Below are 23,344 nucleotides of genomic sequence, written 5' to 3'. Positions count from 1 at the left end.
CCCTTGTCTGTACATAAAAGCAGAACCAGCCTCTTCGATTGAGAGGGAACGCCTTTTATTCTACACAATTGACACTTAATGAAGAGCAGTCCTATAAATATAAGTCTCTCAAACAAAGCTGGAGACAAACAAACTTGCACCAGTCAGCAGTGGCTTACGTTTAACCTGACCTTTTTATTAACCACCTTTAAACACCAAAGCGTGAGGGGGATCAATATTATTATCCACAGGAACACAGGGACTTAATCTAGTCCCTCAAACCAGTGCTAGGATTTAGCTATTTTCCCAAATGTTTGGAAGGAGAAGTTTTGTTAAAAACTTTATTTCTAAATCAAAGAGGCCCCCAGAAGAAGGTGCACGTGGTGGGAAAGACAGGTCCATACAATTTTAGTTAGAAAAAACTCCTGAAAACTAAAAATCTTTCCAATGTACACAGTCATTCTCTCTTCCTCTCTCTTTACCGCTTCCCCCCCACCCCCTCCACACACACACTCACATACACAGTTGGGGGCAGGGCAAGGGGGCTCTTAGTGTGTTTATTTTAACAAATTCCCTGCATCCACCCCCACCTGACACGCTTGACTCTGGGAGCGCGCTGCTGCAGCTGCAGGACAGCGGGACGGGCCAGTCACTTTGTCCCTGCAGGGGCGAGTCCAAGGCAGACGCGGCGCCGCCGTCCTCTTTGCGACGGAGGTCTGGGTTTCTACCTCCTTTCCGCGCCCCGCCTGCTTCCTGCACTACAAAAGTAGCGCGGTACTGAGAACTCCTTCCAGAAGTTCTCCAGCGCTCCCGCGGAGGGACTTTTTCGCTGCCTGTGAGCTGCAGCGCTGGAGAGCTCGAGTTCGCGCAGAACCCAGCGCCTGGCTGGCTGACAGCGCACTCTCGCTTCAGGTGCCCGCGCGCGTGGTGAGCAGCTGCACCAGGTGGCGTTCGGGGTGGGGTCAATGAAGCGCAGCCTGAGGAAGATGTGGCGCCCTGGAGAAAAGAAGGAGCCCCAGGGCGTTGTCTATGAGGATGTGCCGGACGATTGCAAGGAAACGCTTAAGGTACCCTGGGCGCTCGCGGGTCGGGAGGGGTTCCGACGTCCGGGCGGGGGTGGGCTCGAGGTTTCCTTGCGGGCACTTTGTTTGGAGAAAGCGTGGAGTGACCAGGGGGTTGCAAGCTTTGGGATGTGTTCACAGTCCAAGGGGAGACCCCACTAATGACGCGCCCACACAGCGCCTGCTTTATCATTTTTTTTTTTTTTTTGCTTGTTTGTCCAACCGAATTCTTGCTCCTGGACTGGCTACTGTAGTCCGGGGAAACCTACTCAAAAAGTACCTGTATCATCTGGCACAAGATTGGGCAGCTGCCTAAAATCAGGACAATTTGGAATGTGTGCCGTTTCACTTGGACCTTTCCGTAGATTTTGTTTAGAACCAAACAGCCGAATGACTGTATCTGATAGTCGTTGGATAACTATTTAAGAGTTTTGGGGGTTGACAAGCCTTCTGCTCTAACAGAGTGAAACAGAGAAACCAAATATCTGCACATAAAGCGTTGCAGAACATGTCCCCAATAAAACAGAGGCAGGAGTGGCAAATTCCTGCTCCAGCGGGTAGGGGCTTCAGGAAACGCTGTGGAGGAGGTGACCTTTTGAAGACCGGTGAGTGGCCTGGGGCTCTAGGAGGGGCACTTATATTACCTATGCAGTTCTCGGACCTAAAGGCAGCACTAGCTACTACCTGATTGCATAGTCTAAGGGATAAAGGCTGTTGGGTGCTCAGAGTCCACCACTGGATTTCATCACATCGTCAGCAGGAGAAAGGGGCTCTTTTAAAAGGTTGAGCCATCATTAAAAAGGTCTCTCCAAACCCTCATTACAAATCTCTTTCGACAGTTAGACCATGTTAACAGTTTCTTATGTATGTTCCAGGTTAAAAAAAAAAAATGCTTACACAAAAACACACATGCTAATAGATCTTGTTTTATTTGCAAAGTTATGAACTCACAGATTTCCACTCTGCTTTACTCACAAAATGTATTTTAGAATACATTTCAAATCGGCACTTGTAGATTTACCTCATGTTTTTACCAGCTTCTTAATATTCCACTGTATGAATAGATCATGATTTATTTAACCAGTCTTGCACTGATGGACACTTAGGCTGTTTTGTATATAACAAAATAGCTTTGTTTTGCTATTACACATGTGACAGAGTATGTCTGTGAGTGTAGCTGTGGCTTCTCTGTCTGTCTGTCCCTTGGTACTTTTATGGATATGTCTGTATGTTAAAGTCCTAGCAGGGTCAAGAGGTACTTACAGCTTTAATTTTGGTAGAAATTAACAAATTGCTGTCTAAACAGGTTACAGGAATTTGCACTATTGCCAATTCTGTGTGTAAGTCAGGCATGTATAGTTAATCACACACACCAAGTAGCCAGGCCTCCCAAGGTGAGTCTGTTGACATGTCCAGTTTGGCCACAGACATTTTTTGTCCTTTTTAATGTTAGCATGATAACTGTGGCCTTTTGGCTTACTCCAGAGAACTGAGTCATGAATAGATTTCAACCACTGGAATAGTATCTTTACAATTAATATGGTACAGGAAGAAATTTTAAATTTCTAAAATCACCCATGTGGTTTTATTTTCTAGAGATATTTGCTGAAGGATTTCTTAGCTGTGAGTCTCAAAATTATTTGTCTTCATGTTTCTAATTATCTTTATTTAGATTTATCACCTATGTAGAGCAACTTAGGCTTTTTAAGCCTTTTAGAAGCTACATTAGTTTGTAGATGGAGAGATTATATATTTTATTTCATTAGCTGTGGTAGTTCCATATCATTTTGTAAAAATCTCAGTGGTTGTACTCATTACCAAGAAACATATATAATACTGTGAAGGGTTTTTTGAACTCTAGAGCATTTTTGGTGGTTTCCTAATTTAAAAGAAAAACTGTGTAACATGTTTTCTCCAGCACATACACAGTATCTCAGGAATACTAACAAAACTGAAGGATCACAGAAAACTTACAAGATGAGAAATGTGGACAAAGAACCACTGGACTGATGCTTTTAGCCTTTTCCAATTGTTTTCTTTCAAGATAGTGAATACTTTAGCATTTGACCTTCCAATTGTTATCTCTCACCTCAGTTTCCAACCTTTTGGCCACATTGCTACTTAAATGTATTTCATTAAAGCAACCTAAAAAGATGTATTTGATATCTCTGTTTTAAAAGGTTTAGTTAGAATTAGGTTATCTAAAAGTGATCTAGTCTATTATGTTCTGAATCTAATCATACAGTTCAGATTCCAAAGGAATCTGAGGTGACCCTGTGACAACATGAAACTACATTAAATGAATATATATTTTGTCTAAATGACATCCTTGGCTTACTTTCAGAACTTTAAAAAATCTCTTCAAAGCCTGACAACGTCAGGTACTGATTGAGATGATCTAGTACATCTGATATGCTCATGTAAAGTATTTAGATGCTGTTTTGTCATTGTGAATTCAGTAGTGCTTTGTGAGCATCTGAACCTAGTACTCCCTCTAAAGAGTGTGGAATTGGGCTTATGTTGACAGCACATCGCTGAATAGACATCCTAAACTGCTCTTTCTGGCACTAGGGAGTGGGCAGCATAATCCCTTTATTACGCAGAGAGCATATCAAATTCAAGTACCAAAATGCTTCCAAATAGATTTAGGTCAACACTTTCTTTGATAGGATAAGACATGGAAAAAGTCCCTATTTCTGCAAGAAGCTCATTTTAAATTTATTACTGAATATGTGTAAATTTGGAAGTGGTTGGATGCTTATTGTCATATCCTGTAGTCACTAAAGTTTATGTAGCTTATATGGAATTGAATTTTTTTAGTTAAAAAGTAACACATCTCAATTTAAGAGACTACTATAGAAAAGTGACTTGTTAGGTACTATTCTGTAACAACAGAAGCAAAAACTAAAGTGCAAACATTTAAGAAATTAAGTTTTATTATTCCAACCTAACGTTTGGTGAATAAATCCTAATATTCTAAATCTTTTCTTAGTTATATTAAAGATACATTAAATACCTTAATACTTCATTTTCATTGATAGCTTTTCTTTTCAGTAGTGAGAAATGCTCTAGTTATCCTTAAAATAACAAACTGGAGTTTGGACATATATTATGTGGCATATGTGACTAGTTATGGTCAAAGGTAGAATTAAAGCAAGTATCTGAATTATTTGTTTGGGGAAGATTTCTGCATTACCTTCACAACGAGGAAGAAAGGCCTTCATTTCTAAGCATATATGAGTGAGTTCAGGATTAAAAAATTTATTTCACATATTGATCAATCTTGGGGCATTTTCTCAAACCTTCTTTGTGTATGTAAACATTTTGTGTATTTCAAAAAAATTTACCTCATTATAAGCATGATAGATAGTTTTGGATAATAATAAGTTCTTTCAGGCTATAAAATGGTTATAGCCATAAATTTTGCATATGCTTGTTTGGTGTAACGGTGTTTAAATACCTCTAGGTGGTTTTTGAAGGAAGTGCATGTGGATCACAAAACTGTAATAAACAAGAGAAATTAAAAAGATGTGATGATATGGACACCTTCTTCTTGCATTATGCTGCAGCAGAAGGCCAAATTGAGCTAATGGAGAAGATCACCAGAGATTCCTCTTTGGAAGGTAACAAAATATTACAATGCATCTTCCGGAAATCATTCATCCCATTCAATTCACTAGAAAGAATGGAATAAAGTGATTTTTAAAGGTAATTAGTGCCAGTTATATAGAGCCTATATATTTCACCTAGAATTGTGAGTTTTCCTATACACCAGCACTCCTCAACTTCTTCTACTGAAATATAGCTAAGCATATTGCAGAGATCTAGGACACCCCACAACAAGCACAGACTTTATTTGAATTTTTAGATAAATTGTAAGAATGCGTGTACATTTTATTTACTCTTTTATACTATTTCCATTGAGGTTAATTTACATTTAAATTATCATCATTAAATAAAATTGACACCTCAAGAAGGTGTACCATACTCCTACAGTGATGTTTTCCAGGTGCCAGCCTTGTACACTCTACCTTGTTTAAGAAATTCAACTGCAGACAGTGAAGGAGATGGATGCCACAGAGATGAAGGCAGTGAAGTGGTATGATAAGACCTTTGCTATGTAAGATAATTCTATCAATATTGAGGAAGATGGATTAGAAGTGGAAGCCAAACTAAAAAGCTATTTTGATAGTAAAGAGAGAATAAGAGTTCACCAGGGTTGTGAGGCTACAAAAAGGAGACAGGGATTGGTTCAAGAGATATTGGAGTGTAAAGTCAATAGTGCTCGACAGCAGAGTAAATGGGAAGAGAAAGGGGCAGGGAGTTAGAACTGACTTTGAAATTCTTAGATTTAGGAGATTAGGCTAATAATATAATCATCCCCCAAAAGGAGGAATATGAGAAAACAGAAAGGAAGTGAGTGCGAAGGTGTGAGATTTGGTCACAGTGAGTTTGAAAGGCCCAGGGGACATCCACTTGGAAATGTCCAGCACACAACAGAAATGCAGAAGGAAAGGGACTGCCCTACATGAGCACGATTGCATAGGAAGTCGCTGAGACAGTGGAAATGTGTGAAAATCCTTTAGGGGATCACAAAACTGCTACCAAAGGTAGCTAAGAGTAGAATACCAACATCAAGAGACAGATGGCAGAGCAAAAGCCAGAAAAAGATGAAGACGGTGAAAATACACATGTGGGCGAAGTTGCTGGGATAGAAGAGTTAGAAGGAGCCCTTGCCACAAAGAGATCAAGTATGAAGGAGATCAAGATAAAGCCCCTACATTAGAAGGCCCCAGTGACCTCTATAAAAATAAAAATGATTTCTGAAAAGTGATGAGGATAAAAGCCAAATTCAAGTTATTTAATTAGTGAATGGGAGTTTGTAAGTATAGATCCCTGTTTAAGTTTGGTGCCAAATGGAATGATGAATGGAGTGATTCTTCTTGATCAGACAGAATGGTCAAGAGATGTGTGTGTGTGTATGTGTGTGTGTGTGTGTGTGTGTGTGTGTGTTATTTAGAACGAAACACTTAGATGAATGAAAGGAAATGGCGGAGAGACACATTTTAAAAAGGAGAGAAACAGAAAACATGGCTGTATGGTTCCAAGTACCATGTACCATAGATGGTCCCCAAATCATATTTTTGAGCAAATACTTTTTCTCCTTTCCTGGACATAAAGATATACTGCCACCATTTTACAAGGTTGATAAAGCAGTCAGCCATGTTTATTTTAGAATAGCTATAGGACTTTGCAGGATGAAAGGACATATTACTTATATGCTGAGCTCACGGGGTACATAGTGCCATATATCCTATCGTAGAAATACGTGGAAACCACTTGGGGCATCAGGGTCTGAAGCTCAAATTCTAGTCTTGTGGTTTGTTAGTGGTGTGTTATTTTTCTCATTAACATTTTTTGAACCATTGCTACAGGCCAGGCACTCTGCTGTGATCTTTAAAGACATGATTTAATATTATTGTCCCAGTAACATTGCAACATCACAGAGTCTCTCTCTCTCTCTCTCTCTCTCTCTCTCTCCTCCTGTGTGTGTGTGTGTAGGTATATGAATATATCCTTTTTCAAATTTTTTTTTTACCAAGTTTGAATACAAGAAAGCTGAGGTTCAGAGAAGTGTGGTTACTGTCATACTTCCTTACTAGCTCTGTGATGTTGGCAAGACTTTTAACCTCTCTGGATCTCAGCATCTTCCTCCTTCTGAACGTTTGTCATGGTGTTACTTTGCAGGCTATTGGAGGCTTGAATGAAATAATGGTCATGTGAACTTAGCAGAGTGCCTGGGACATGGTTCTTGCTTTTATATAATCCCAATATCTTATTACAATCCCAAAACTCATAGATAAAAACATGTAGCAATAGGAGGATCTATTTCTTATTAATGCTACCCATAGAAATTTCACTCAATTGATAAAGTCAGTCTCGTGCTACTATATATTCCCACTAGGTGCCCATTAAATGTTTCATTAGAACTGAAGCTGTGTTTTTAGTTTCCATTAAAAGATGCAGCTGATGTCAGTTGCACTTGGCACTGCATTTGGAGTGGATAGGCACTCAGGAGGTGTTGAATACAGTCTAAGCAAAATTTAATCCACATTTTGATTTCTTTTTCTAGTGCTGAATGAAATGGATGATTATGGAAATACCCCTCTGCATTGTGCTGTAGAAAAAAACCAAATTGAAAGCGTTAAGTTTCTTCTCCGCAGAGGAGCAAACCCAAACCTCCGAAACTTCAACATGATGGCGCCCCTCCACTTAGCTGTGCAGGGCACGCACAACGAGGTGATGAAGGTAAGGCTACTGGCCGGCTCCAATGGGCCTGACTGGTGGTGCAGGTGCTGGGACCCAGATCCAGCTCTGTCTGCCTGCGCCAGGATGAGCACCTTCTAAGCTTCCATGGCAAACAAAATGTAATTATTACATTTGCTTTTCTTCTCAGTAACTGATGATGATGATTAGTTCTGACTTTATTGAATAGTTCTTATTCAGCAGGCATTTTCGTAAGAGCTTTATGTGTGTTTGTTTATTAAATTCTCATCTAAGCAAACCCACTATGAAGTAATTCTACTAGAATTCTTATTTCATAGCTGAGTACACTGAGGTGCCAAAAGAATTTGAATAGCTTGCCTAATGGTACATCACAAGTAAAACTGCAAGACTAAGGAATTTTGTTTTCATCTTTATGTTTTCAAGTTTAGGCTTTATCACTTTTACCTGACCGATTTAATGACAAAAGAAGAAGGTAATGAGAGCCTCAATGAAAGCAGAAAACTTAATTATGATTTGCTGTTTTAGTTAGAGTGTATGGCCTATTGAAAAGATCAGTTCGCTGAAGACATGACAGTACCATTGGGAAACATCTTATTGGTTTTCAAGGTATAAGAGTAAGCTTGGTCAAGTAGAGGAAATCCTGGAAAATTGCTAAAGGATAAGAATTAGGCCATGGCTTTTAAACTACGTCTCAAAGTCTGTCAGATACACTAGAATACAAACATGCTTAACTGATGAAGAATGGAATTTACAAATGGATCATGTTCCAGAAGTTCATTTCTAAGGTAGATTATTTGGAACTTATAATAAATTTTCCTATAGAAATATTATTGTGAATAATGATTTGGCTATTGTGGTACGTTCCAAGAAAACCAGCTTCTCTATAAATCACCAATGAGATGCATTAGTTTCCAGCTCCCTTTAGCCCAAAGACCTTTCTCTCAGCCTTCTGAGACCTTGACTCCTTTACATTTGACCTGAAGGGTATGAGAGGAGCCACTTTCTGCTTTCCTACTGTACCTTGTATATGGCTCTATCAAAATTCTTAACACATTATATTGGAATCAAATATTCATGTGCTTTTTTTGCCCACTGGGTAATTATCCTTGAAGGAGGGTTGTGTCTTGTTAATCCAAATATCTCGTATTCCTCAGCACTGTGGTGGCAAATGATGAACGAATGAGTAAATAGGAGTTCTGGCTGACTGAGAAGGGGCGAGCTGAACTCTCAGTAGCTATGAGATAGGTCAGAATGGCTCCCTGAAGAGGATACTAGAAAGTCCTCTGGAAACAAGCTGCTTTGTTGTTGTTGTTTTATTAAATATCTGCATTATTCATGAGCTAAGTGCTGTTTCCATACCATCTGGGTTGGGCTACTAGTGACTGCAGGGACTCCCACAGAGATGTCACATATTTCCTCATGGATCTCTTGCTCCCTCTGAAGGCTGTTTTCAAGAACACATGCCTATTAATTAATTAATATTGGCCTTGAAAGTGTGGTTTGGGAATTGAAGGCAGGTAACTTTTGAAAGACTGTTGTTAATTAGAAAGCAGAAATCTCCAGACCAACAAATACAGAAAGGTAGGTATCACATAGAAATAGAAAATAAAGCTCCTAGCTGATTCGTAAAGTTTGTTATGGACATAAAACAAATTTTCCTGGTGACGCAAGAACAAGCAGAAAAATAGAGTTCTAAGTAAAACTGACTCTCCTTTACTTGGTCTTACCAACCACAACTATGTGTAAAAATATTTTCAAACTCCTCTGGCTCACCAGAGATGACAGGAATAGAAGGAGGAGAAGGTATTTTGGAATGTCTCCCCTCATGCTTGCAAACAGCAATCCTCTCTACCTGCCTCTCCCAGTTATGCCCATGTTCCAGCCTGTACCCACCCAGCCCCTGCCAGTTTAGAAGCTGCTCTATGGACTGCTCCACTGACCTTCCCTCAAACCTTCCTCTGCTGCCTATAATGGTTGTAAAGTAAAAAACTGTCATCCAGGCATCACTTCAAGTTCTTGCATGATGATTTATGGTATGCATAATATTCCCTGGGACACATTGGCCTGGGGATTAGGGGGTGGTTTTGTTTCTCAGTGACCTGCAGGCCTTAGTCCTTGGGGCTTTACTTCAAAGTATCCAGTTGTTTGACCCTTCCATGAGGTTTTCCAGATTCTCAACAAAGGGACCTGTGGAGGGCTCACCTCCGAACCTTCTAGACTTGCCTGGTCATGACTGAATTTGAAGTAGCTGCACAGTTTAGTTGCTCTCTCTGGGATCCCTGCCACATATAATTTAACACAGCTATACATTTATGATCTGTGATTCTAAGAGGGCAAAGAGAGAAAAGCCTCTTCTTGAAGACTTTGGTGGGCTATTTTCCATATGAACCTAGAGCTTCTTAAGAACAGAATGCGATGGTGCCTAAAGTCCATGGAAGGAATCTTATGTTCTCATTTCCCTTAATCTGTCAATCATTTCTCCACATATTCTTATGTACCAAAAACTGAGTTTAATTTTCTTTTATGAGCAGAGCTAATTAATAAATCTAATTTCTTTTCTGACACTCACAAGGGATGTGTTCTGTTAACAAGAGGCTCTGGTAGGAGGTTGCATACTTTTTTCAAAGAAGTCAAAGTTTTTAAGAAACAGCTTATTTAATAAATTCTTTTAACATTATTTAATTATAAGGACATGTCATCATTTATCATAGTCTTTCTGCAAGACGAAAAGCCTCTGGTAGGCCAATTCAAGATGTGATAAGACGTTTATATGAGATAATTATGTTACATTGAATATAAAAGAAAGACTAGTCAAAGATCTATAGACACTTGGGCAGTAATCAGATGGCAGTCAGGTGAGGAGGTAACAGGTCTTCAATGAAATTTCATCAGAAAAATTACTTCACCATTTTATCAGGATGCTAATTTCTTACATTGTAGAGAAAGTTTCCATTCCAGGACAAGTTTGAATTAATTGGGTTATGCCACACAAAACTCTATTTTCCTTACTAAAGAGAATAGAGTTTCCACTGACATTTCCCAAAATTCTTGCAATCCAGGTAAAAGAAAAATAACTGGAAGAGAAAAAAAAAATCCTTTCCTGCCTTTCTCCCTTCCTCCTTCTTTCTCTCTCTTTTACTCTCTTCCTTCTTCCCTACCTCTCTTCCCCTCCACCATGAACACATTCTAATGGCTCCACATATTTATTTTCCTGAAAATATTAGTTAACATAATTTCACTTAATACAAGTCGGAAGTATTAAGTGAAGCTATGATAACTAGTATCTATAATTCTTATTTTATTTACAATTCCAGAACTCAGTATTGCCTTGATTGTTGTGACATTGAAATCATGATTATTTCATCTAATGGGGAAATTAATTAGTACCCACAATGTGCAAGATTTTGTGCCAGATTGTGTGAGAGAAGGATGAATAAAAGATAAACAGACATGGTCACTGGCATTTGAAAACTGAAACTCTAGTGGAAGGCAAGTACCTTATTTGGAAATCTGCAAAAATTTTGACAATTATTCCCCCCTTTTTGCAGGTCTTGCTTGAACATAGAACTATTGATATTAATTTGGAAGGAGAAAATGGAAACACAGCTGTGATCATTGCGTGCACCACAAATAATAGTGAAGCACTGCAGATTTTGGTTTGTATATTTGTCATATCTTTCTGCTTTCTTTATCTTTTCATGAATACAACATGGATTATTATTATTTATAAAAGCTCTTAAGTTTTTCTCCTTAGAAAAATATAAAATACAAAAACTAGGTCAGAAAAAAGTTGTTCTATGTGTTTTTGTGTATGTACTCCCCCCTTAAAGAGGATCTGAGATTGCTTATAGAAGACTAATAGTAAAGCAGTAAAGAAAATTATGAGAAAATCAAAGTGAAAGGAAAATATAGGCAGGAAAAGTTGAGATGAAGCTGGTGGTCAAGCTAGAATGCAAAATACAAAGTATAATGGCCTGAATGTTATAAAGATGGATCAAATGTATGATTCTGAGCTTCTGAATAGTCAAAGGAAAGATGAATATAGTCAGTTGCAGACTTATTTGGCCCATAAGAGAAAAATCAAAGGAAACACAGCTCCCATGACCTGAAGACACTGTTATTGGGTCTCAAAACAGAGCCCTGTGTGATGTAATGGCAAAGGTTCTTAGCCACATGCCTGAGAGTGGAGCCAGCCTTCTCTCTGGTGAGGCTTCCTGGCATGGTCCAGTGAAGCGATGGAGATGCTTGTCTACATGACTTCCTCCTGCTTCTGGCAGTGCTCCATCTGAGTATGCTGTTAGAATGCCGGCAAATAGACTGTTTTCAAATATTCCTCAGTTACTTGCATGTTATCCAGGCCAGCATCTCTATTTTTACCACTTGATTTTGCCTCTTCACAATCTCAGAGAATAAGAAAATACAATTAAATAATTTAAAACTATTTACCTAATGTTTAAATGTGCCGTACAAATATGTTTTAGCACCTTTACTAGATGGACTTAGAAACAGGTACATACTCTAAGCTGTCATGATTGGACCACAAAGAGAATAAATGATAAAGAAAATAAAAATAAGTAACACTCAAACCAAGAATTTAGGAAAAGAGCCTTAAATTAACCAAAACAAAATCGGAATAAATAAATAGTATTATTGAAAATACTACAGAAAACAATGTATTTTTAAAGTCTGGCTTCCTTGCAAGTCTAATTTATGTGTATACTGTGTGATAATATTGTTCAAAAAAGCTTTTACTTAATAATATGATTTTACAAAGTGCATCTTCAATTTCTGGACTCTCTCTCTCCAGGTAGATATTTTATATATATATATATATAAAATTTCTGGACTATGATGTATAAAGTAAACAGATACTACCTCTAAAAGCTGAGATTACAGGTGGTATTGGATTCTTCACACTTTTCTACTTTTTCAAAATCATTTTTTTGTAGTAATTAGAGGTATTTAAAACTGAAGGCTAATGATTTACAGAAAATGGTAGTGTAAAATGATTGGTTTACATAAAAAGGTAGTATAACATTCAGTTCTTCTAACATCTTTTTACTTAAGAAATGTCATTAGTGAAAATATTTGATTATGGCTTAACAAGAGTAGTGGCACATTCATTTATTAATTTTGCATAAAAAAGGGAAAAGAATCTAGGAAATATCACTTTATTTGCATAAGAAACTGAAAATGGTTATGGAAGTCATGATAACGTCTTCAAAAATCTTTTTAATCCCATTGAAAAATGTGTTGACTTTATTGCTGGGGTATCAAGCTTGATATTGTTGTGTCTACATTGTTACTTCTTTGGAAGATATAAAATATCTCTATTTCAGAATGTTAGTCTACTTCAAAATTACCTTCTTGCCTAGATTTCATAACATATGAAGCTCTCTGTGTACTTTTACATAGACGTATAGTAGTAAAATGATATGGGAGAGGCACGTAAATTCTCATCTTAAATGGTACACAAATAGACCCTTGTGATTTGGGGTTTAACTGGTGTCATTTTTCATTCTGTCTTTTCTTCCAGCTTAACAAAGGAGCTAAGCCATGTAAATCAAATAAATGGGGATGTTTCCCTATTCACCAAGCTGCATTTTCAGGTTCCAAAGAATGCATGGAAATAATACTAAGGTTTGGTGAGTTGAGGCTTTTCTATGTTATATACTATAAATAAGTCTATTTTGGTGGATGCTATTAATTTGATTTTTATTTCTTTTGAGACGGAGTCTTACTTTGTCACCCAGGCTGGAGTGCAGTGGTGTGATCTCGGCTCACTGCAACTTCATCCTTCCAAGTCTAAGTGATTCTCCTGCTTCAGCCCCCTGAGTAGCAGGACTATAGTTACATGCCATCATGCCCAGCTAATTTTTTGTATTTTTAGTAGGGATGGGGTTTCACCATGTTAGCCAGGCTGATCCCGATCTCCTGACTTCGTGATCTTCCCACCATGGCCTCCCGAAGTGCTGGGATTACAGGCGTGAGCCATCACACCCAGCCTAATTTGAAAAATATTTAACAGAATTAAACACAAGCTTTTATGTGTCTCAGTGCCCTTTCTTTATTTTATGCTTTGTTCATTTTTTAAAATAAAAACCCTCCCTATTATTTATTTTATATACTTGTTATGTTGAATGTTATTTTCTTCTAAAGGTGAAGAGCTTGGGTACAGTAGACAGTTGCACATTAACTTTGTGAATAATGGTAAAGCCAGCCCTCTCCACCTGGCTGTGCAAAATGGTGACTTGGAAATGATCAAAATGTGCCTGGACAATGGTGCACAACTAGACCCAGAGGAGGTAACTCTTCATATTCTATATGACACTTTTATCTTAGAATTGTCATAAGCATATAAAATACTTTATAGCTCTTTTACAGTTAATTTAGATTGAAATACATACAAGAAATACATATTTCCTTCTGCTTATGAAGAAGCAGAACAAGAGAATACCCCAAGTTTCAATCTATGTAAAAAATTTTGAGTACTCCCCAAAACAATTGCAGACACAAATATAGATACAACAAAGAATATTTATCTAGTGCAGTTGCCATTAAAAGAAGTTAAGGCCTACCCTCAGAAGACGATAATGTTCAGCCAGGAACATTAAAGCCCAATCATGAATGTATTTGGTTTTAGTTCTACTCAGAAAAGTTATCATTTTTAAATTGAGGACCACTTAACTAATTTCTAAAAATATGTATGTGAAAGTGTTGACTGTATTTGGGAGCTGAGCTTATGTCAGGCATCTCTGACCAAAAGTGGAGAGTTCTGGCCCTTTCTCCTTCAATGTCTGAGTTTTGGGTGGCAACAAGCTCCCCTCCAAGATACTCCAAAGGCCTGTATTTTATGTAGGAAGAGAAGATTGGATATTAATCTCATGTGGCTTCTGGAAACCTCATAAAACTCGGAAAAGCTAACACTGCCTTTTAACTCTTTCTATATTGTCCCTTCAATATAGAAATGAAGAGCTGCCAATGGTGGTATGGGGTCTGAAGTCACTTCATACACTGAATGCTTATAGCAATGATTGGGACATTGTTCTTATGTTCCCTGGGGGAAAGAATGGCACCCAGACAGTGATGGTGGAAGTATATGCCAAGAGTTGTTGTATTAGAAGGAAGCACAATTGTCAGCTACCATTTGTTTAGGGATGCTTTTCTTTGCAGGTCCATAAAATCAAGGAATATCTATCACATTTCAGATGATTAATGGTGATCAGTCTGATAGATATTCCTTGATTTTATGAATCTGTGAAGGAAAAGCTCACGCCAAATATAAGTTATATTCTTACATTGAGATTTAAACATTGATTCTAGTATTAAAATTCTTTACAGAAGGGAAGGTGCACAGCCATTCATTTTGCTGCCACCCAGGGAGCCACTGAGATTGTTAAATTGATGATATCGTCCTATTCTGGTAGCGTGGATATTGTTAACACAACCGATGGAAGTCATGAGACCATGCTTCACAGGCAAGTTTCCTACCTATCATTCTGTATACTGATTTTCCATCTTCATGCATGAAATTAGACATTGCAAGGAGCAGTTAGCACTAATGCTAGCAAAGATTCTGTGATTCAAAGGAAGAAGGCAAAGATAACAAAGACCCTGTGGATCAACTGGAATCGCATATGTTCCTTGGGAATGGGAGTAGAATGTTAAAGAAATTTCACAAAATAAAATCACCTGTGGCATATTCTGATTCAAGTCCAGCGGATATAGGCTCAAGATTAATTTTCTCTTTGCTAAAGAAGTCTACATACACAGTCTTCCAAGTCATTTCTAATCTGTTCCAATTTTTCATATTTATGTTATCCCCATTTTTAGTGATAAAAATGGAGTAGATACATATGGATATGTCACCCCCACGCTAATCCTTCCTGCTCACCAACAATTATAGATAAATGGTTTCAAAAGATATAGTTTTAGGAAATTATAACCAAATTTCCAAAAACAATAACAAATTTATTTGAAGTTTAGCAGAAATACACATCAGGCAAAGTGTATTAAACCATAGGCTCACTTGTAGACTGGAAATTCAATTCTTCTGGAAAGACAAGTATCAGATGCTACCCATGTGAGTGAAAGAGGTATCTGAGATGAGCCTTCACTCTCTCGGTCTCTTACACACACACATACTCACACACACACACAGAGCTGCCAATATATTTTCAATAGGCAATTGGACCTGGAATTCTACAATATCTCTTAGAAAAAAAAAAAAAGAAACTCTAGCTACCAATATAAGATCTGTTTCTAATAAATGTACACAGCAAAACCACCAGGCACAATAGGATATGTGTGAATAGAAAGGAGCTCCCACTTAGGATGAATTTTCAACCTAAAGTTTTATAGCTTATTAAAGCTAATAAAAATCTACACATTTGACCAAAGACCAATTTTTTTTCCAAGAAAATAGAAATAATAGGGCATTCCAAAAAGAATTTTAAAATGAAGATATTTGAGACCTTCAAAAATTTAAAGGAATAATCATTTACATAAAACTAAATATATGAAGATAACATAAGATTGTGAAAAACAGATTGTCATATTTGAATCCAGGTTTGGTGATATGAAAACGATTCAGTAAAAAAGAAGTTTAAAAAAGCCATTGAAATAAAATGAAAACTCAATAGATAGACTAACCTCTAGACCAGAAATTCTCAAGCTGTTGCACATTAGAATCATGTGGGTAGCTCACAAAATCCCAGTGCCAATTTATAACCTAGAATATATCAAAATATTTAAGATGAGTCTCAGGAATTAAAGAAAAAAACTCTTTGTTTCCAATGTTTCACCAATTTACAAACCCAGTGATTTGGTTATTGTTAAAATGTATCTTTAGCACACAACCTTAATATATTAATATGCATAATGAGAAATTATCTTAGGAAAATGGAGCCTTAATGTTAGAATTTGTTCCCTTGTAATTACTAAATATAATTAATATATTTCAAATATGATGCAACCTCTTGTCAATCAAATTAACAAACTGATTCTGAAATTTATGTATGAAAGGCCAAAAATAGCTGAGAGAACCTTGAAACACAGATATGAGATTTGAGATAGGAAACACAAAGCTTTGAATCATTAGTGTTAACATTTGTTATGGTGTTGCTTGTGACTGCCTGTGAGATGATATCAAAATGTTTTCAATTCTCTCCATAATTATTTTTGGCTTTATAAAAACTCAGAAAAACTAACACTGCCTTTTAACTTTTGCCAAAGAGAAACCCCCCAAAGAGGGGCTTTTGAACCCTGCAAATGAATTTGAGGCACACATTACATGTAGCTTTTGCTATTCCCCATGATCACAGCAGTACCAGTGATTTCCTTGTCTTTTCTATCTTGGGACAGATGTTACTACTCACTTCAGAACATCTTTATGGTGATTTTTCAGGATGAAATAGGTTTCTTAAAGGATGAGGAAGAAAATATTATGATGTATTTGTTGTTCTCCTATTATTATTACTTTGAAAATGCTACCCTAATCAGAATCAAATTATAAATTTTGAAAGCTTACTAATTCTCTTACAGTCTATCATGTTATTTTATGATTAGTTAAATTCACTTTCCAAATATAGTAGCTTTATTAAATACATTTGTATTTACGTCAATAGTACTTTAATTATAATGTTTATAATTCTATTTTTTCAGAGCTTCATTATTTGATCACCATGAACTAGCAGACTATTTAATTTCAGTGGTAACTATTCCTTTTACTGGTTTATTTTTATTACTGTTTATAATAGAAGAAATCATATAATTACATAATATGGATTTTCAAAAATGAATCAAATTTTAATTTCTTGCTTATCAGCAAAAACAGTGTACAAAAGGATGATTGACATACTTGGAAGCAGAGTATATTATGTATGAATATGTAACGGCCAAACATTACTGTGAACTTAGAAGTGTCAAAGCATAATTTGGATATCTATATCAGTGTTTTTAGTGCAGGAAGTTGGCAGGTACATTGCAAGGAAAGCTGTTCCCATGGACTGTAAGAGGGTCTTACGGGAGTATGAGCTTGGGTGGCGACCCTTCTTCAGCCTGGTGGCTTTAAGGTGGAGGCAGGACAGGCAGCACAGGGGGAAGCTCCTACCCCAGCTGCCTCAGTGCCACCTTTAAAAACTGAGGAGCTGAAAAATACTGTCAAAGATTTATTACAAGTGAAAGCATGAAGCATGGGATCTTTTTCACTCTGGGAGGTGGAATCAGTCAGCTTTTGAGTTGAATTTTAATAAGCCCTTTATACAGATGAATGTATGGTGAATTTATGTAAGCTGCACCATATCAGCAATGGCAGATTTCCATTTGTAGTATTGAACATGTGTGTGTTGTCAATCATAACTATTGAAATTATGATAATTACACAGAAGAGTCCTGGGGAGACTCATTATATGCCATAAACTATGTATTATATGCCATAAACCGTAAATGATAGTTATGCATGATTTCCTGCAAAGGCTGCCATCTTTTCACCAGGCAAGAGAACTGTTGCAGAGCCTCACTGACCATGGAACTTGCCAAAGGGCATGCTACCCCCATTGTCATCTATATTAGTGGGCCCCAAAAGAACAAAGAAATATTCATGTTTGGATTTTAAGCTATTTTTTATTACCCTATATAATATACAGAATTATTTCCATGAAATTTTTAAAGGCCCTTGATTTCTTGTCATATCAAATATTATAATATGTAATGGTTAACATTGACTTATTCATTTAAAAATATATATTTAATGTGATTTTTAAATATAAATTTTCTTAAATGGCTAAAATTTTACTTTAGAATTTGAGTGATTTCAATTCAATTATTTCAGTTCATCTATTTCAGATAAAATAGGATTTTTTTAAAAAGTAAATGGTGTTTTGTAAATGTTTCTTAAATCATATATGTAATGAATTTGGAAGACTTAAAATTATAGACATTTAAAAATTATTTCTTGCAGTGGAAACTAAACTATTGATCTAAGTAAAAGGATATTATTTTTATGGTTCAAGTAGTAACTAGAGCTATTGCCAGGTGTCAGTAAAAAGCCTAATATGTGAGAATAATTTTTTGTGGAAATCATAAATGAATTCCTTGATTTCTGATGATATAACATATGAACTATGGGAAACTTTCAAATAATTCTATAACTAGTCATATGGTTCAGTGCTAGCCATAATATAGACACTCTATATCAATGAATTACCATTAGTTAGAGATTATAATATATGATGGTTTTTCTGTTTTTAAGCTCTTTGTTGAATGGTTTGTTTGATTTTTAGGGAGCAGATATTAATAAGATCGATTCTGAAGGACGCTCTCCACTTATATTAGCAACTGCTTCTGCATCTTGGAATATTGTAAATTTGCTACTCTCTAAAGGTACCAAGAGGGACCAAGCCAAGTCTTTTGAAGTACTACTCAGTTTGGTTAGATGAACATTCATTGTGTGCCAAATGAACTTTCATTGTGTGCCACCATGTATTGTGTGCCAGGCCCTAGGCCGGATGTTGTGAATTCAAAGATAAACAGAACACTTTTCATGTCTAGAATAATTTTCTGTCCAGTAAGGGAGCATACTTAAAAAGACAATTTCAGAACAATAGTAGATAACATTTATAAAGCAATTGTTATACCCCAGGCATTTGCTGAACATTTAATTAACTGTCTTTCAATGTGTCAGTCCTATGTGGTGTAGGTACTATAATTTCCCCGTTTTAGATTCTAACGTGGGCCCCTGAAAACAAAGAAGTGAGGTGTCCTTCTCTGCTCTCCTCTTCTTTCTTGATCTCTAATGTGTCTGTACTTATATTTTATGCTTTAAAAGGTAAGGCTTCATGTATTTATGTAATGCATCACATATTTTCTACCCCACGTACACACACAGACACACACACACACAGTGTACGGTAAACCTGATTTTAAATATGTTTAGTTTTCTCATCTAAACACAATTTCCTGTAAACTAAAGGTCAACATTATTTTAAGTCAAATTTTTTTTTGCTAAGTTGAGAATCCACATAAACAATGCTTTAAATAAATAAATAGAGTTTATATTTACATAATGTTTTTTTCAGGTGCCCAAGTAGACATAAAAGATAATTTTGGACGTAATTTTCTGCATTTAACTGTACAGCAACCTTATGGATTAAAAAATCTGCGACCTGAATTTATGCAGGTAATGTATATCTATGGATTTCCATTAATTGAGTTGGGTTCAACAGAAAATATACTAATTTTGTTTGTTGTAATTTTTGTTATTATAGAAACTGATTCTGGAATTTAAAAAATGTTTTAAAATAAAGATGACATATTTGAATAGTTACAACATGGTGATGGTGGTGGTGGTGATGATGATGACAATGATAATAGCAGTGAGACTGATTTTTTAACTTACAAAGGAACTTCATATGCAATCATCTATGATAAAGTAACATCTTTAATTAGTTTGATTTTCTTCATTCTTTGACCATTATGATTTGCATATCAGTGGAAAAATCCAAGTATAATAATGAATTATCAATACTCCACCATCTATTAAGAAAAATTACTCAGCATACTTGACTTGCTGAGGAGAGGTTGAAAGCATTATTTTTATATTTATATTCACCAGCTAATACTTAGTATTATCGCATGCATGTGAAATACACCATATTTTTGTTGTCAATAGATTTCAATATTGCCAGTCTTTAATAATAAAAAATATATATGTATTTGAATATTTAAAAAATAACAAAATATGAGAAACTTAAGCTTAAGCATATAAAACATAAAGTAAACCTAATGTTAACATCCTGTCCATTTTACCTAACAGAAGGTATTAACATGAAGCTGTTGGGTGTTATTTGGGGGTGGGAAGAAATAAGAGGAGGGGCAGAGGGAAGGGCCGTGATCAAATATATTTGAAAATGCTGAGTTAAAAATGTTAAGTACATTTTCTTATTGGCATGGTATCTCAGATCCTTTAATATGGTAATGTACATTAATATGGTAATGTACATTACATGAAGACAGAGCATTCAACTTCCTTCATATTTATTTTTCTCTCACATCCTTTAGGTTATTTACAATTTTGGCCCTAAGGAGTACATATTGACCCTTGTTGGAAAATATTTTCCTACAGAATAGTTTGAAAACCATCATTTTAGCATAATAGCAGAGTTATTTGTATAACATTAATTTTTTTCCTATAGATGCAACAGATCAAAGAGCTGGTAATGGATGAAGACAATGATGGGTGTACTCCTCTACATTATGCATGTAGACAGGGGGGCCCTGATTCTGTAAATAACCTACTTGGCTTTAATGTGTCCATTCATTCCAAAAGCAAAGATAAGAAATCACCTCTGCATTTTGCAGCCAGGTAAGGGTCAGTCTAGCAATGTATGAACATGTCTTCTTTCCGTTTAATATTTGCTTTGAAAATACGAAACATAATTTTTTTCAAGTTACGGGCGTATCAATACCTGTCAGAGGCTCCTACAAGACGTAAGTGATACAAGGCTTCTGAATGAAGGGGACCTTCATGGAATGACTCCTCTCCATCTGGCAGCAAAGAATGGACATGATAAAGTAGTTCAGCTTCTTCTGAAAAAAGGTGCATTGTTTCTCAGGTGAGGATATATGATTGGAATGTTTATATAGTTTCTTTAGCCATTTTGAAGCTATCTTTTCATTATATTTTTAATTATGAGGTCTAACTTTATATCTCACTAAGTACTTTTATTCATTTTATTTTATCATCAAAACATATATAACTTCTAAAAATACTGGAAGGGAAGTCAGTATTATTTCCAACTGAAAGACTTTGAAGTTTTTAGACTTGAAGAACCTTGTTCGAGGTCACAGAATAAGTGGCTTTGTGCAGTCTTTCTCAGAACCTTTCTTTGAAATACAGTTCTCATATTTTACCTCATCTTGCTGCCATATTCCCATATAGATACAAAACCATGGTTGTGTATGTGTGTGTGTGCACGTACACACACACAAAACATACAAGTTCAAATATTCTACTTTTCATTCAATCTGATGAATGGTAGATATAAAAAGCTCCCTTTAAGTGACAACAGAAGACAGTAAACATTTCTGAATTTTATTATACTTAAATGAGCTCAAGCACAAGAAACAAGACAAAGTTAAAATATGTAAGCATAATAAAATATGTGGCATAATTAAATGATATTGTGATAAGAAAGAAAAAAACTGGAAATATTTTACAGAGGTTTTTCATTTAATATCTTACCATAGCAGTAGCAAAGAGCTTATTAGGCTAATGTTCAAAAACACATTTCCTTACCATAATATTGATGACAGCAAATTGGTGCTACAGCTACAAGAATGAATGTTTTGCTCAGTTTCTTCTGGTTTACAAAGAAACACCAAGCAACTGACCTGCAAAGGGACCCAAGTAGACCCAAGCCAGACAGTTGTTGCTTATTACATCATAACTGATATAGCAACATGGCTCTTGCACTCTAAAACATCTGCTCACTAGCACTGAAATTAGTGTCAGGAATTTTTTTCTGTGTAATTTGAAAAAAGATAACTAATATGATAAGGCTTCGTTGTATTTACATCTTGAATTTCTGTGGAAAAGGATAAACATTTTTCAAAGTAATTGAGTAAGCATCTTTCAGAGCACAAGAGGGAAGTTTTTCAGATTTAAACTCTTAGAGTAATAACTGACACTAAGCTAAGTATCTTATAGCCATATACTGTATTATTAGTAGTATTACCAATAACTATTGACCACAAAGACTAATATTACTTCATAAAAATTTTTTGATACAATGTTCATTGAAAGAATAAAACAAGATTTAAATTGATGTGTATCAGTTCATTATAGCTTTAAAAAAATGATGTATGACACAGACACGCTAAGCGTACTTCTCCTACCCCAAAGTGTTTGGTAATGTGTTTATATACTTTCGTATTTTAAACCACTAAATAAAAAACATGTGTGAATCACATTAGAAATAGGTCATTTAAGATCATTGAGCTTGGAATTAGCCCATTTATTATAAATGTTTTATAAATATTTAGTTGCCAGATCTCATTTATACTTTTTATTGTCATCAGATTTACCTAGAATAAGCCAAATGGCATCCCATCCCGCATTTCATCTGCTAAGTGTATGCACATATCTTTTCTTAACTCTTTACCAGTGACCACAATGGCTGGACGGCTTTGCATCATGCGTCCATGGGCGGGTACACTCAGACCATGAAAGTCATTCTTGATACTAATTTGAAGTGCACAGATCGCCTGGATGAAGATGGGGTATGCACTGTGGTCCTCATGCTTACCCAAAATCTTGACATAGCAGAAACTTCCAACATTGCCAGAAAACTCTCCAAGACACCTTTTACCTTCCTTGCTCTATTCCCAGCCTTTTGTTGGATATTTAGCAAGTGGATTCTTGAGGTGAAGTATGAATCAAAAGGCAGCAGAAATGAGAGAATACCAAGGGGTGGGTGAATGTTGAGGAAACCCCCAGTCTCACAGAGCAGCGAGGTCCACAGGCCACTGAAATTTAATGGCAAAGCATTTACTCCCTGGTAGGTCCAGAGGAATGAAGGCAGGGGTGAGTTTTCATTAAGATAAGTGTTATTTTGAAGTGTATTGATTTGAAATACTGCCCTTTATTGTGCTATTATGTCCTTCCTTCTCTTGGGGAGAGTGACTTTTGAAATGTATGTTTGTTCATAAAACGATGGGGATAGAAGATTGTTGTTGCCTTTTTCAAAAAAAAAAGTCTTTATGTGGGGAAACTAAAAATGGGCAAACTTATAACAGTCGCTGATTTAAAAAAAAACATTTACAAGCTTGTGAAGCCCCAAATCTGTAAGCCACTGTTCTCCAAATGATCAGTCTCAGGAGGATTTTCTTCTGTATTCAACCCAACATCTTTACCCTGAGAGCTTGTCCTTTGTCCTTGTAGAATCATCCCATTGCAAAAGCAACACAAAACAAATGCCTTGGAATTCATTCTCTCTCTCTCTCTCTCTCTCTCTCTC

The 23,344-nt window shown here is 36.2% G+C and overlaps 1 protein-coding gene across 1 annotated transcript in view; it reads left to right on the top strand.

The window, feature by feature from the left end:
• Positions 1–736: 736 nt before the first annotated feature.
• The window catches only part of TRPA1 (transient receptor potential cation channel, subfamily A, member 1), a 54,584-nt gene continuing 31,976 nt past the window's right edge, over positions 737–23,344 (top strand). The window contains exons 1-13 of the mRNA XM_011957426.1: positions 737–1,046; positions 4,507–4,663; positions 7,174–7,349; positions 10,877–10,984; positions 12,865–12,973; positions 13,488–13,633; positions 14,670–14,806; positions 16,992–17,040; positions 18,611–18,710; positions 19,406–19,506; positions 20,522–20,691; positions 20,777–20,941; positions 22,493–22,607. Of these exons, the coding sequence (XP_011812816.1) occupies positions 945–1,046; positions 4,507–4,663; positions 7,174–7,349; positions 10,877–10,984; positions 12,865–12,973; positions 13,488–13,633; positions 14,670–14,806; positions 16,992–17,040; positions 18,611–18,710; positions 19,406–19,506; positions 20,522–20,691; positions 20,777–20,941; positions 22,493–22,607 (1,635 nt within the window). The 5' untranslated portion in view covers positions 737–944. The remainder of the gene's footprint in view (positions 1,047–4,506; positions 4,664–7,173; positions 7,350–10,876; positions 10,985–12,864; positions 12,974–13,487; positions 13,634–14,669; positions 14,807–16,991; positions 17,041–18,610; positions 18,711–19,405; positions 19,507–20,521; positions 20,692–20,776; positions 20,942–22,492; positions 22,608–23,344) is intronic.

The sequence above is a fragment of the Colobus angolensis genome, unplaced genomic scaffold (genome assembly GCF_000951035.1).
Source record: "Colobus angolensis palliatus isolate OR3802 unplaced genomic scaffold, Cang.pa_1.0 Scaffold440, whole genome shotgun sequence".
Lineage (NCBI taxonomy): Eukaryota > Metazoa > Chordata > Mammalia > Primates > Cercopithecidae > Colobus > Colobus angolensis.
This window is presented reverse-complemented; position numbering and strand designations above follow the sequence as displayed.